The 16,820-nt window shown below is 33.0% G+C and overlaps 1 protein-coding gene and 1 pseudogene across 2 annotated transcripts; one reads left to right on the forward strand and one right to left on the reverse strand.

Moving 5' to 3' along the window:
* The first annotated feature begins 12,437 nt into the window (after positions 1-12,437).
* Positions 12,438-13,386, forward strand: LOC120083363 (Dof-type zinc finger DNA-binding family protein). Its single transcript, XM_039039094.2, has one exon. It carries the CDS (start codon positions 12,660-12,662, stop codon positions 13,185-13,187), a length of 528 nt encoding a protein of 175 aa, XP_038895022.1. The 5' UTR covers positions 12,438-12,659; the 3' UTR covers positions 13,188-13,386.
* On the reverse strand, positions 12,592-15,623 carry LOC120083364 (olee1-like protein pseudogene; annotated as a pseudogene). Its single transcript, XR_016531547.1, has 2 exons — positions 15,464-15,623; positions 12,592-14,188 (listed from the first exon to the last, which is right to left on the reverse strand). The product of XR_016531547.1 is annotated as an olee1-like protein pseudogene (transcript).
* Positions 15,624-16,820: the final 1,197 nt, after the last annotated feature.

The following is a 16,820-nucleotide window of genomic DNA, read 5'->3' on the forward strand; positions in this document are numbered from 1 at the left end:
AAGCAACACTAATTATTTTAGAAGCTTTTATTGAAGTATGTATAATAAATTTTTCTAAAATTATGTTGAAATATGTAAATATATATCTCAAGAAAAGATCTAGAAATATCTTGGGGTTTCTTTAGGCTCCAAGGAATTCTAGAATTTCTTTAGATAAGGACAATCTCATAGAATTATCTAGAATTAGTTAGATCTAAGAAAAGTCTAGAAAAATCCTATTCCTTGAGGTCCAAGGATCTCATGCCTATAAATAGGAGATGTGGCCTCATATGTGAGCGAAGCAAAGCTAGAGAGTTAGTATAGAAAAGTAAGTGAGTGTATTAAGAGTAAAATAGTAATCTCTCAAAAGTATCTATCTTTGTTCTTTCTTAAATAAAAGTTTATTTCCTCCAAGATTGTCTCTTTTCCTTTCGTGCAAATTTCTTCAACAAGTGGTATTAAAGCCAAGCTAGAATAACTTGCTATGATGGAGCTTCTGAAGATCGAGTACAATCTAGGACTGTGAAGCTTGTCGTCTGGGACACAGTTACTCATGGAGTGCATTCATCACTACAAGATAATGTGGGACCTTCAAGTTGTTGGAGGAATCAAGAAGCTCAACATTCAAAACTACAAAACATGGTCCACATACATGAAGTCATATCTCCAAGGCCAAGACTTGTAGGATGTTGTAGGAGGCACTAAAGTCAGTCCACTTGAGGATGTTGCTACTTTGAAGAGATGGAATATCAAGACAGGTAAGACCATGTTTGTAATTAAAACTACAACTGATGAAGAAATGTTGGAGCACATTAATACAGTGGAGACACCAAAGGTAACATGGGGCACATTCACCTCACTTTTTTTGAAAGAAAAATGATGCGATTCCAGTTTCTAGAGAACGAGCTCTTGTCAGTTGCTCAAAGGGAAATGATTATCAAACAATACTTCACCAAGGTAAAAACTCTATGTCATGAAATCTCTAAATTAGATCCTACTTCCACTATTTCATAATCAAGGATGAGAAGAATTATTATTCGTGGACTTAAACCAGAATATAGAAGCTTTATCATTATTATTCAAGGTTAGGCACTCCAATTTCCTCTAATTGACTTAGAAAATATGCTTACCAGTCAAGAAGCATTGGCTAAGCAAATGTCGAAGGTCACAATAAAGAGCAATAACAAAGAAGTGCTCTTTAATGACCAAAAAAAAAAGTCAATCAAAATATCAAAAGAAAGTAGGGTCAAAAGGAGATGAAGAAACTTCAAAACCTTCTCAAGTAGGGGGAGCAAGTAAAACTAACCAAAATCACAAACATAGAAAAAATGGTGAATGTTACAACTGTGGAAAGATAGCCCACTATGCCAGAGATTTTCGTTGAAAGAAAAAGGCAGCAGAAAGCAACACGGTCACATTCCAGGCTGAGAGCATCAGTGAAGAAGAGTGAGATGCAAAGGTATGCTTTGAAACAACAGATTCCAACCCCCAATTCACATCCAATGTGGTAGAAAATGAAGTATTGACTCTGAAGGAACCTCGAGGTCCGTAGCGGAAGCGGGATCGTCTCAATTTTATATTTTTCTCAGAATCAGAAATTTACAATATAGAAAAATTATGCATTAATAGTGAAACTTACAACATGCTAATTAACAGAAGAAAAGTTTAGATCATGTTTACCCTTGAAGAAATCAAAACTTTCTTCACGAAATCCTCCTTTCCAAATTGATCTACCACAAACCAAGAGGTCGTCAATGATGACACCACCACAAATGTTTCCTCTGTATTCTCTGTAGGGGAAGAGAATGCTTAGGAGTATGTGGGCTTTGAGAACTTTTTGAGAAAGATAGAGAATTTGAGAGGAAATTTTCTCAGGGAAAAAGAAGCACACGTTGGGGAGAGCTATCTGTCAATCTTCTGTGAAGAAGATGATGAAAAAACTCCAAAAAACTGAATCAACTGATGAGAGAAAATTAAAGGGAGAGAGTTGTAACTTCCTCCTTTTAATTTTGAAATTTAAAATTTAAATTAAAATAAATTTAATTTAAATAATTATATATAGTTATATATATATACATACATATATATATATATATATATATATAACTATATGCTATGTAAAATATAACACATACCATATAGTTTTAATATTGTATCAAATATAATATAACCTGTAGTTTATATTTCTCATAATAATGCATATCATTTAATATAAATCACATTTATACTAAAATTAATTATATGAACCCAATTCACCTAATTAATATTTGAATCATATTCAGATATATAATTCCTCTCAAAATAAACTTTATAGTATAATGTATCAAATACATTATAATAATTATATCACATTGATGGGTGGAAAATGGAGAGTAAATATGCGTGCATCTTATGATATACGTTGATCTCCATGCGTCGATGGTCATGCGTTGGACTAAGAAATATGCAATATGCGTTTAAGAATATATGCGATGACCATGCGTTCCTCCCACAAGTTTTCTTGCTCTCTCGCCAAGTATAACGAGATCACAAGTTTCTCGGGGTGATCCAAGGTCGAACTCGAGGACTTGTAACTAAATGTTGCGAAGTAATGTGCTTGCGACAATGAATAAAAGAATAATGAAGTTAAAAGACTATGCGTTACTCCTACTCCTAACTAAACAGATTGAGCAATGGAAGTATGACTATGAGAATAAGTAGAGACGCGACAACTATTAATGCATAATAAGATGCATGCAAAAATAGATAAAATGGCGGAGATAAATTCATCGCATCATTAAGTTTGATCGCAAGGGTAATCCCAGATAGCACAAGTTATGCGATTATGCTATACACAAATATACACATGCGATGCATAGGCGAAAACCGTCGAGAGAACTTATTTCTAAGTTTCTATTCTTGCTTATGCATGCACAAGACAAGATGACCGCATACAACCATTCCTATTTCTAGGGTGCATGCGACATGTAAATAGCAGATATAACTTATGTCTAAGTTTTTATTCTTGCTTATGTGTTCTAATCCGACTCTCTCAAGCCTAGATTCTAATCCGACTCTTTCAAGCCTAGATTCTATCTTTAGACTACTCTCTTGAGTACGTCCAAAGGGTGAATGATGCATACATAAGACAAGATGCTCACATAAAGCATGGTTGTATTGAACATAAGATTATTCCTATCTCTAGGAACACTGCTTACTTTGCTTAGTCAGTTCCACTACTTACCCTCTCGGGCAGCTAGTCGCTGCTTATCAGGTCATAGACAAGCATTGCAATGCACACCTCTCGGTAGTTTGCTACATGCTTCATATGTCTATGCCGCATGATTGAGTATGTGATAACTCTTGCAATCTTTACTTAGTTCGTTGCAATGAAAGTAAGGGATGATAAAGAAGATAATGAAGATGGTGTCGAAGGAAATAAAGAGATGCATTGATTACAAAATGTATTAATGTCTTAAGCCAAAATATAATACAATACAGAGATAAGAAGATAGATAGAGGGCTAGATGTAGGCAATCTCTTGCTTCTATCAGATATGTGTCAAAGCTACCGGTGGTGTCATGGAAGGGCGGTAGAGTAGTCTCTCTCGAGATCTATCTCCGGCAAAGCTCCAGTCGTCACTCGAAATGGGTTGAAGGAATGAAAAACTCTCAAAGAATGTCTTCCCACGCTCTCATCTGTGATCACAAGGATCTGCCTCAAGGCAGAAGCTCAGATACTTTGAATTTGGGCTCTACAGCTCTATTTATAGAGCTCTGCCACTAACGGCGCAGTAGGTGAAATGTCAACATCATCTTTTCGGTACTCTCAAGGTATGCGTTCTTGCTCATTTTTGTCGAAGTACCATTGCATTCCACCAACCTTGCAATCACCCTCTATCATGGTTATTTCTTTGTAGTCACAACATCCATGCGGTGAACGCATGCAATCAATAGCCGCAACACCCATGAGATGAACATATGCGATCACCCTTACGATGGTCTGGGATTCACCGCATGCGATCAATTCTTGGAATAGCTACAAAAATAGACATTTTGACGCATAATATTGGGTTAGCAGAAATTTTCCATACTGATCGACGCAAGCTCACTTTTCACATGAATTCTTAGTATAATCACCACATATTCTACTTTTTAGCCCTCGTAATTCTAAATAAAAGGCCACAATACCTTGTATTTCTACCAACTATCACACATATAATTAATTTTCTCAATTAATTTGAACAATTCAAATTAATTCAAAATTAATTCTCAATAACCCCTGTTGATCTACAGAGGGGACCTTATGGACCTGTAGATTGAAGCTCTAATGGTACTTGAATAATGAATTAAACTCTTTTAATTAAATTATTTAATATATATTAACTGTCGGTCACTCGCTAAAGATCGACAGTTATACTCTTTGCACTACAGATATATTTCTGTATCTATTGGACATAACATTCAACGGTACAATGACCCTTCACAAATTGCTCGTAAGTACAGCTAGGTCAAAATTACCGTTTTGTCCCTGTAGTTACATCTAACTCCTGAAGTACCATTGATCCCTCTAATGAATAGTAAGTCATAGTCCAACCATGACCAAACCTCTCTAAAGCCAAGAGAGAGTGTGGCATCACATTGTTCAAGCCTTGCCTTGGAATCAACTTTTAAGAGAGCAATGTATCTACTTATCCCGATATTAGGGAAGGAGTGAATTCTGTCTTCTGTAGCTGTGTTTTCAGCTACCCAATTAGACAAGTCCTCACAAGGGTAGATTTATTGAGTCGACAATCTGGCCACTCTCACCCATATGAATCAAAGAACCGCCTTCATATGTAGGAATTCACAACTCACTCAGGATTCAGGTCATGTCACCTATGGTCATCTTGGTGAAATGTAAGTCTCTATCATTAACGGTGTTATATAATGAGACTATTCATTTCGTAGTCCTATCTTATACAAACTCTTTTATATAGAATACTTCCGCTCATATGTCTTTACATGATTGATTAGGATCAAATCATTTGTAGTACTTTACAATAATTGTAACATCTATAAAGTGGGTCGTATTCGTAGTGTCACCAAGATAAGATACCCAACCTTATCCATCTACTACAGACCATTTAGGTTATCACTTAAACATGATCCACCTGTATGTCTCTATATACATGTTTAAGCTACAAAAGATAACCTTGGTTGTTAGTTTATTGGTTTGTGGGTTAATGCTACTAAATGTCGAATAAAATATCTGATATTTTATTAAATAAATAAAAAAATTTGTACATTAAAATTACAAACTACAGAACCCACGAGATTTAGGACATCAACCCCAATAATCTTCCACTTGTCCTAAATCTAGTGGAGTGTACAATACAAAAGTCATACTAATATAAAAGTACACACAAAACAATAAACTAAGGCATAAAACGCGCCCAGTACAAAATCTCCCACTTGCTCTAAGACTAAATGTGGCTTGTCCCGTAGACCTATACTCTACAGGTGACCTTCAAACACCTTAGCCCTGATGGCCTTTGTAAATAGATCAACAACATTGTACTCTGAAGTTATCTGGGTGACAATCACGTCCCCTCTATGCACAATTTCCTGAATGAGATGATACTTCTGCTCTATGTGCTTCCCACGCATGTGACTCCTAGGCTCTCAGAAATTAGCCACAACACCACTATTATCACAATAAAGGGTGATGGGCTTAGAAATGTCTGGAACCACTTTCAGATCAATCAGAAATTTCCTGAACCATACAGCTTCCTTAGCAGCTTCACAAGTCGCTACGTACTCAGCCTCCATAGGTCGAGTATGAAAATTTACTACAAACTAATGAGAGAGACCGTGGATGTGTTAACACAAGCAAAGGTGCCTTGAGGCCGAGTATAGGTCTCACGGTGTGAAATTTAAGGGAGAAATGTGAAAAGAAAAAATGAAGTATCATATACCCATTTTTCTCCCACTGAGTGTTTTACTTAGGGTTATTTAACTTAGAAAAATATGACTATTTATTTTTACTACGTGATTATTTATATCTGTCCAAAAGTAACACTTACTTTGGATAGTTAAACAAGTTTGATTAATGTTTATTAAATACTTTAACAAACTTTAATCAACAATTGCATGCTTGCAGCAAATCTATCTAATTCACTTTTTCAGATCAGTTCCCAGGTAGGGTATTCCGTTTCCGTCAACTTAAATATCCTAACCTAGACAGAACTAGCCTTAGACAAAAGGTCCCTTATAAATATGTTTGCTACAAATTTAATCTTTTAATTAAAACCAATTTAATCCTATTAAACTGTTAAAAGATTAAATTAATTACTAATCTCATTAGAAATTTTGTGATCTTAGGTCTAAGTGAATCATATTTTAAAACTATTTTTAAAATGATTTGAACCTAAGTTTGCATGCAACTTTGAATTATTGATTTTAATTTCTAATTTTATTTAATTATAACAATTATAAAATAAATTAAAACTAATCAGTGCATGTGAAACTGTATTGAGGTAAATTATAACCTAAAGTAATTTCATGCTTCATGCAATCTCAATTTCATTACTAAACATACATAACAATTATATATATACTAAAGTAATGAAATAACTAATAACATACATACATCCAACTATATATTATAACTTTTATAATATAAATAACGCATGATAATGTTATTAATACATGCAAACATATATTATAACATTTATATTATACGATGCATGTGCATGCAATAAAATTAAATCATGCAACTATATATTATAACATCTATAATATAAATGATGCAGAAAATGTGTAACCTATGGTGGGATTTTACTATATGTCATACATTATGACATATATAAATAATAATAAACCATACATCAAATGCATAATTTAAACAACAATTATTGGAACGAGATTGGACTCCTAAGGAATTAATTATTTTAATATAATATTTATATTAATTTAATTAATTAAAACTAATTATACATTAAAAAAATAAAATCAGTTCAATACAGGTGAATCGGGTCTTAAACTGCACGAATCGGACCATCTAGCACCTGAACTTCCCACGAACCGCTCGAACCAAGCGAACCAGTTGAGCCACAAATTGAACCGCGCGCGAATCAATCCATTATTTCCATCTCGGGGCGTTGCAACGATACAGAAAGAACTTTCCATTCGCCTCTTCGCAGTGTTGCAATGCTAGGGCATAGGATTGCAACGTTGTTGTACAGTCGCCTACTGTATAGACATAAGTTGCTTCAGTTTTGCTCCGATTTGGGCCTCGTTTTCACCATAACTTCATCGAAAAAATCACGAACGACACAGAACAATGAAAACACGGACTCTATTGCAATTATATGCCCAGAATACCAAACCCTAACAAACCAATTTGTAAAGAAAAGCAATAAAACTATACAATCCAATCACGAAACATCCAAGATTGTAACACATTCAACAAATCATTCATCATATGAAAAATTACATAATGCACAACCACCAAAACTATAAATTAAATTTGGAGAAAAATAAAATTAGGACCATGAACCTAGCTCTGATACCAATTGAAGGAATCTCGAGATTCGTAGCAGAAGCGGGATCGTCCCAATTTTAGTTTTTTCTCAAAATCAGAAATTTACATACAAAAAAAATATGCATTAATAGTGAAATTTACAACATGCTAATTAACAGAGGACAAGTTTGGATTGTTAGGGTTGATGCCCTAAATCTCGTGGATCCTGTAGTTTGTAATTGTAATGTACAACAATTTTATTTATTTAATAAATATGAGATGTTTTATTCGACATTTAGTAGTATTAACCCACAAACCAATAAACTAACATCCAAGGTTACCTTCTGTAGTTTAAACATATATAGAGACATACAGATGGATCATGTTTAAGTGATAACCTAAATGGTTTGTAGTATATGGATAAGGCTGGGTACTTTATCCTTGTGACACTATAAATACGACCTACTTTGTAGATGTTACAATTGTTGTAAAGTGCTACAAATGATATGATCTTGATCATTCATGTGGAGACATGTGAGTGGGTATTTTATACAAAGGAGTTTGCATAAAACTGGACCACGAAATGACTAGTCTCATTATATAACACCGTTAATAATAGAGACCTACATTTTACCAAGATAATCATAAGTGACATGATCTGAATCCTGAGTGAATTATGAACTCCTGCCTAGGAAGGCGGTCCTTTGATTTGTATAGGTGAGAGTGGCCAAAACGTCGACTCAATAAACCTACCATTTTGGGGATTCGTCTGATTGGGGAGTTAGGAACACAACAACACAAGATGGAATTCACTCATTCCCTAACGTCTTGGTAAGTAGATAAATTGGTTCCTTAAGGGCTGATTCCAGGACTTGAACAATGTGGCGCCACATCCTCTCTTGGTCCAGGAGGGGTTTGATCATAGTTGGACTATGACTTATTGTTCATTAAAAGGATTGGTGGTACTTAAGAAGTTAGCTGTAACTACAGGGACAAAACGGTAATTTTAGTCAAGTTATATTTACGAGCAAGTTGTGAATCGTTGCACCTTTGACTGGTTATATCCAATGGATATAAATATATATGTAGTGCGAAGAGTGCAGCTGTCGATTTTTAGTGGAGTGACCAACAATTTATGGATGTTGAATAATTTAATTAAGAGAGTTTAATTAATTATTCAAGTACCATTGAAGCTTCAATCTACAAGTCCAAAAAGTCCCTTCTGTAGCTCAATGGGGATTATCGAGAATTAATTTTGGATTAATTTGAATTGTTCAAATTAATTGCAGAAATTAATTATATGTGATATAATTAATCTAAATGAATTATATATGATATAATTAATATAATGTATTTGATATATTATAGTATAAAGTTTATTTAGAGAGAAATTAAATTTGAATATGATTCAAATATTAATTATATGGATGATATTCATATAATTGAATTTAGTATAAATGTGATTTATATTAAATACCATGCATTGATGAGAAAATTAAAAACTATCGATTATATTGTTTTTGATACAATATAAAAACTATAGGCTAAGTGTTATATATGATATAACATTTAGTTACATATATATATATTTATTTATTTATATAATAAATTAGTCATTATATGTAACGACCCGAGTCCAAGAGAAGTACATGAATGAACCGATATCACATTCGAATGAGAGGGATCCTGAGGACATGAAAGTATGGTTAAGAAAGGGTTAAAAGAATTGAAAGTTACTACCTATACCAATAAGGTGCACCTTCCTTTTTGGTGGCTCAATCATAAGAACTCTAAGGTTAAACGTGCTTAATTTGGGTCAATCTTATGTTGGGTGACCTCAGGGGAATGCCGGGGCCATCTGGATTCCGAATCCTAGGCCTAATTTAAATTAAAGGGAGGGAAGTTAATTCTCTCATCCGATCATGGAAGGGAGTGGGAAGTTGTTACGTGATTTTAATCCTCTTCACAGTTATGTTTTACACACTCTCTGGAGAGTGTGTGTTCTGTGAGATCTCTCTGCATTTTTTCCTAGACACTCCTCTCTAAATTTACTCTCCCTCTTCCAAAACTTAGAGCTCACACCTCCTGAGAATTCTCTACCCAAAAGAGGATACAGAAGGCTCTGATTGGTCTGATTGGTAGTGTCATGTTTGTGATCGGTTCGAGGGATTTCGTGAAGAAGATATTTGGGTTCTTCAAGGGTACGTATTTCTCTATGCAGTAAAATTAATTTGCATAATCTTTGGTTTTGTAAAATTAAAAATTGGGAACGATCCCCGCTTTCGCAACTGTACAGTAGCGTTGCAATATCGTGCCCTAACATTGCAACACTGTGAATGACGAACAGAAGAATTTTGTACCGTTGCAACACTAGGTCACAAAGTTGCACGCTCCGAGACGAAAATTTTTTTCGATTCGTGCACGGTTTGGTTTGTGGCTCCTCTGATTCGCATCCGGTTCACTTGGTTCGAGAGGTTCAAGGGCAGTTCGGGTGCTGGACGGTCTGGTTCGAGCGGTACAAGGCCCGATTCACCTGTTTTTAACCGGTTGGCTATTAACTATGTAATAGTTAGTTGTTTTTAATTAACTAAATTAATATAAGTGTTATATTAATTTAATTAATTGTTCAGGAGTTCAATTCCGGTCCAATAATTATTGGTTAAATTATGCATTTGATGTATGATTTAATTTTCCAATAATTATTGGTTAAATTATGCATTTGATGTATGATTTAATTTTATTTATATATGTCATAATGTATGCCATATAATAAAATCCTACCATAGATTATGCATTTTACATGCATTATTTATATTATAAATGTTATAATATATAGTTGCATGATTTAATTTTATAGCATGCACATGCATTATAGAATATAAATGTTATAATATATGTTTGCGTGCATTAATAACATAGTCATGCATCATTTATATTATAAGCGTTATAATATATAATTTGAATGTATGGATGAATGTATGTTATTAATTATTTCATTACTTTATTATATAAGTGTTATGTATGTTAAGTAATGAAATTGGATTGCATGAAGCATGAAATTACTTTAGGTTATTTTATAATTGTTATAGTTTACCTAAGTATGCTTCCACATGCAATGATTGGTTTTAATTTATTTTATAAAGGTTATAATGAAATTAAATTAGAAATTAAAATCAATAATTCAGAATTGCATGCAAACCTTAGGTTAAAATCATTTTTTAAAATGGTTTTAAAATATGATTCACATAGACCTAAGATCACATTTCTAATGAGATTAGAAACAAGTTTAATCTTTTAATCAGTTTAATATGATTAAATTGGTTTTAATTAAAAGATTAAATTTGTAGCAAATGTATCTATAAAAGGACTTTTTGTCTAAGGCTAGTTCTGTCTAGGCTGGGTATTTAAGTTGACGGAAATAGAATACCCCTATCTGGGAACTGACCTGAAAAAGTGAATTAGATAGATTTGCTACAAGCATGCAATCATTGATTAAAGTTTATTAAAGTGTTTAATGAACATTAATCAAAGTTGTTTAACTATCCAAAGTTAGTGTTACTTTTGGGCAAATTTTAAACAATCACTTAGTAAAATAATTAATCGTATTTTTCTAAATTAAATTAATCTAGGTAAAACATCATCGAAAAAATAATTAGCCTAGAATGAAGAAGAATTTAGTATCAGTATCTCAATTAACATCATCCGACAACTTCGTTGTGTTTGGACCTCATGGTATCAAGGTATACCAAGATCTCAACGTCTATGGTACGCTATTGATGGAGGGACAAGGAATGGACTCCATCTTTTATCATGTTACTAGAGGACACCTATGTGGATAACCAAAAGCACTCAAGGAAAGAGTACATTGATTCTGTTGGTGAACAATGCTATACATCAAGAAATGTTACAGTTGATGAAACATTGTTATAGCAGGTACTCGAATCAGAAAATACACCTAAGAATAAGAAGATTCTCATAGAAGGATCAAAAGAAGAGATAAACCAAGTGCAACAAGCTCCAATGGAAGGAGAAGAAAAAAATGACGAAGACAAAAAAGAGCAACTACTATGTCCTTGGCATGGTGGTGCACATGATCGAGAACTACAATTTCGAAGACCAACCAGACAAAGAATACCAAATTCCAGGTACGCAAATACAACATTAGAAACATTTGAAGAACCAACGACATACGAAGAAGCGTCACAAAATATCCAATGGAGAAAGGCCATGGAAGAAGAAGTGGACGCATTGAGAAGACATAGACGTTGGGACATGGTGCCAGAAGGCTAAGAGCATCTAAGCATGCAAAGTTCCAACAATAATTCGAGATGATGGAAATAGCCAAAATAGTTATTATTGAGCGGGATATTGAAATAGAAGCAATACTAATTATTCTAGAAGCTTCTATTGAAGTATGTATAATAGACTTTTCTAGAATTATGTTGAAATATGTAAATATATATCTCAAAGAAAAGATCTAGAAATATCATAGGGTTTCTTTGGGCTCCAAGGAATTCTAGAATTCCTTTAGATAAACATAATCTCATAGAATTATCTAGAATTAGTTAGATCTAAGAAAAGTCTAAAAAAATTCTATTCCTTGAGATCCAAGGATCCCATGCCCTATAGATAGGAGATGTTGTCTCATATATGAGCCAAGCAAGCTAGAGAGCTAGTATAGAAAAGTATTTATTAGTCAAATTCTAAAAATAAAAACAAATTTTAAGAAACTTTTTTTTTAGTTTTCAAATTTTACTTTAATTTTTTAAGATATTGAAAAAAATAAATTACAAAACAATAAATTAAGTGTTTATAGATTTAAATTTTTTAAAATAAAAAACCAAATTATTATCCAACGAGACTTAGACAATAAAATAAATTAAGTATGGGTCTTTTTAATTATAATTTAAAAAAAAAAAAAAAAAAGAAAAAAAGTAGTGGAAGAAGATGATAATGATGATGTAGTGAAGTAATGATGTGTACAAAAAGCTCATCTTCAGCTTTTATTTTCCCATCCCACCAACCTCTCTTATTGGCGGCTTATGTTTCTTTCATTTTTCAGTTACCATTTGTTATAGTTTTCTCCCCATCAATCCTATATAAATCCCCATATCTCCCAATTCCTCCCTTGAAATCTGAAAAACCCCAAAAACCAATAATTCTCTCTGTTTTCTGATCTCTGTTTCTCTTTCCCTGTGATGATGGGGGAGAGAGAGAATAATAATGAAGGTGGAATTAAGCTGTTTGGGACAACAATCATGTTGCAAAATAACAGGCAAATCATCAAAGAAGAAGAAGATGAAGAAGAAGAAGAAGAGCCCAATAAATCAGATCAGCAATCACTTGAAAAAAGGCCTGAGAAGATCATCCCTTGCCCAAGATGCAAAAGCATGGATACCAAATTTTGTTACTTCAATAATTACAATGTTAACCAGCCAAGGCATTTCTGTAAGGGCTGCCAGAGGTATTGGACCGCCGGCGGGGCCCTTCGCAACGTCCCCGTTGGAGCCGGCCGTCGCAAAACCAAGCCCCCTTGTCGGACCTTTGCTGGCTTGCCCGAAAATTGTGTCTTTGATTCTTCAGGGATGGTTGCGGTTCAACCGTTTGAGTTGGAAGGGATGGTCGAGGAGTGGCATGTCGTCGCTGCTGCCGCCACACAAGGCGGTTTCCGGCAAATGTTACCGGTAAAGAGGAGGAGGGATTGCCAAGATGGTCAAACTTGTTGATTATTATTCTTCCTCCTTTTCTTCTTCTTTTGGTGTTGAGAATTTTTATGTGATTGAGAGAAAAAAATGGAAAAAGAAAAAAAAAAAGAAAAAAAAAAAGAAACGTGTTTTCATGGTGTTAGTTTAATTTGTACAAATAATAGACTTTTGTTCATAGAATTTTGAGGTAAAAGACTAATTAGCTTTTTTAAGAATCAAATACAATGATTATCATCTTCTATTTTTCTTTTAGTAGAACGAATTTGAGATAGGAGAATTTGAATTTCTAACACCAAATAAAAGAAAAAAAGTGTTATATGACCATTATTTCAATAATTACTTTCTAAAATGGTCACAAACATGCTTCATATAATTGATGAGATAAGACCCTATTAATTTAAGTTAATAAACATTAAGATGCTTTATTTATTTATTTTGTTAAAGTACATTAAGATGCTTAATTATTGCAAGCTATCCAATTGAAAAATAGCAATAATTCTTCCCCATCCCATCTCAAGGAAACCAACCCAACTCCAGAATCTCAAATTACCAATCAATTTAAAAGTTGGCTGGTTGCACTATCGTAAATAGAGTAACATGAATTAAAGTGAAAATCAATATTAATTAGACGAGAGCTCCGATGGATGTGAAGCCGAGTTCTCGAAGGACTTCGGTACACTGGGAAAGAGGTTTCTTAATGAGGAAGCCGAGAGGGTTGGCCTGGCGAACGGGAGAGGAGATGCCATTGTTTCTAGTAAGGTCAACTTCTGCTGTTTGTTTGACGAAGCCTTCACGAACGATCTCGTCGCAGTCGCTTCTGCCGCTTTTAATAAGAAACACTTCGCAAATATCTTGTTCATGGTCTCCGTCCACCGGCATCCGGTAGGTTCCGGTCTCGTCGGTCGTGGTGTGCATGCTGTATGTTACTCTTTCGGTTGATTGGTTTCTGCATTCCAACTTCACCTCTGCACCTGCATTATTCTCCAAAAAAAAACCACCTTTGTTCTTTGTTATATTCAACAACCATCAAAATTCAACAAAAACCTATATGGCGTTTACATTTAATTAGTCTCGTTTAATTACTATTTAATACATAATCCTTTCGTTTTTCATTTTTAGTTTTTAAAATTAACCTTACAAAACTATTTAATTTGCTATTGATTTTCCTTGTTATATTTGTGAAGATGACTAAGAATTTGTATGTTTTCTAACGATATAAGATCAAAAGATTCAGAACTATGCTAAGAAAATAAACACACTTTTCAAAAACAAATAAAAAATAATAACCAAAATGTTTATCTAAAATGATCTAATTAACGGAGATTTTTTGTGATTTAATTTTTCAAAAAAATTAAGCTTATAAATATTACTACCATCTATTAGTATATTGTTTTATTATTTACTTTACAAAAATGTTTTCAAAACTTTTAAACTAAATTTCTTTACAAACTAAATAATTTCAGCTAATAAATATAAATTTCAAAGACGGAAGATTAAAAATAATAATTATAGTACATTTTGTTTCATCTTCATAGTTTAAAGAATACATCTCTAAAAATGGTGACTTTATTGTTTGGCAAGAAAGCAATTAACAAAACAGGAGTTTTTTTAAGGCGTTCCAACATTAGATGAAACAAAATATACTTGACTTGATACATTCTAATATGTGTATATTATCTTATGAAAGCAATAGTATTTGGAGGTTTGTCATATTTTGTGACGTTTTATGGACGATCAATCAAGAAAAATGTGGATGTATATCTTGAAGACTAAAGATAAGGTTATTCGAGGTGTATAAACCAATTTCATGTCCTTGTAGAAAAATAAATTCGTGAAAAGTTGGAGTGTATTAAAACTAGTAATGGATTTGAGTATTGTGAACTTTTTTATGAGTATTGTTGAAACCGTGATATTTGTCATCAAAAGACTGAACATAATACCAGTGAAGAGAATGAGATGCTTGCTTTCACAGTCATACATTTACTAATATCGTTTTGGAGTAAAATATTAAGCATAGTTGTACATATTACACCAATGTTCCTAGGATTGGATGTTCCAAATAATGTTTGGTCAAATAAGGATATATCTTATAATCACCTTGTTGGCTTTCTTTCGTTTGTGTTTCTAAATATGACAGATGGAAGAAGTTTGGTGCAAAAACAAGATCATGTTTGTTTCTTAAATTATGGTCAAGAATCTGTTTATAAGAAGTCGAGATGTTGTGTTTATAGAGGACCGACCAAACAAACCATTTTAACTTAAATAACATAAGATTGATGTGAAAAATGAAAGGTTACCCTCCATGTATTCGCTGATTTTAGTGACAAATTTAGCTCTGCATGTATCACAATAAACTTTTCCCTCCACGAAGAATCGATCAGCTTCACTATAACCAAAGGTAAAGAGGGAGAAGATGCAAACAAAACATAAGGCAAGAATGAAATCACACTTAGACATTTTAAATTCTCCTTTTTTTTGCTTTCTTCTTTCCCAAATGGTCCAAGGGCTTTGCACAAACATTAGAGGTTCATTGTTTCAATTTTTATAGGAGCTAAGGGAACATCATTTTTGGTGCAAGTTTGTTTTGGTTTCATATACACCACACCAATGTTTTTTAAGGAAAAGAAAATAAATAAATAAAAACTTGTCCTTATTTTTCTCAAAAACTTGAGGTAGTCCTGTGAATTGTCCATGCCCTAAAATTTCACTTTTTTTTCCACCATGCCCTAAATTTGATTTTTCAAAGTTGTCATAGAATGTCTAAATCCTACTCTAATCATACAAAAATATTTAAAAACAAAAATCAAGAAGAATTTGCTGAAAACAAGTGTAGCTTTAAATATCTCATTACTTTTTTTTTTTTTTTTGTCTCTATATTCTTCCCACTTATTAGGATTAGCATAAAGAGATGGACTAACTTTTACTTTAATTCTTTATTCTTTTTCCTTCCTAACTTGCATCGGTTTATTTATCTAATTGAATCATCGGTTTCTCTACTTAGAAGTTTGAAGATGCTAACCATCAAGTTAATGATAGCTTGGACGTTTTTAGACAAAATGATAAGTACTTATTTTACATGTTTAGCTTATGAACTTTCATGTTTATGTGTATGGCCCTAAATTTTAAACAATGTTAATCCCACTAATTAGGATTAACATCCTTGATGAGGATTACGTTCGGATGAAAAAGTGAAAGAAATTAGTAAAAAATACTGTTGAATTAATTGTCAAATTTTTGTTCGATATACTTACTACTTTGTAATTTTTATAGTCTCATGAATATATATTATAGTGATTAAATAGTAACAAAATACTAAGATAGAACAATAGAAGAAGCCACATCACATCAGCGAGTATGTCAATTTTTACCATTATTTAAATGAAACACCATACACAAATTTGAATTGAGGAACTAAAAATACACAAAATCAACGCACTTTGAATTCAGCTTAAAAAAATACAAAATCAACTCAAATACCTAATTTAAAAATAGCAAAATTAAGGTTTCATTTTTACTCAAAGCTATTGATTTTAGAATTCAATTGGATGAAACTTGAACTACAAGATTAAATCTTCCTCATCCGATTACTAAAAAAGATTAAAATGAAATAAATTTTCTTCTTCCAGAAATACAATAATCGTTAAGGCTCAGTTT

This window comes from Benincasa hispida, chromosome 8 (genome assembly GCF_027475165.1).
Source record: "Benincasa hispida cultivar pf3 chromosome 8, pf3_genome.v1.1, whole genome shotgun sequence".
NCBI classification, from domain to species: Eukaryota; Viridiplantae; Streptophyta; class Magnoliopsida; order Cucurbitales; family Cucurbitaceae; genus Benincasa; species Benincasa hispida.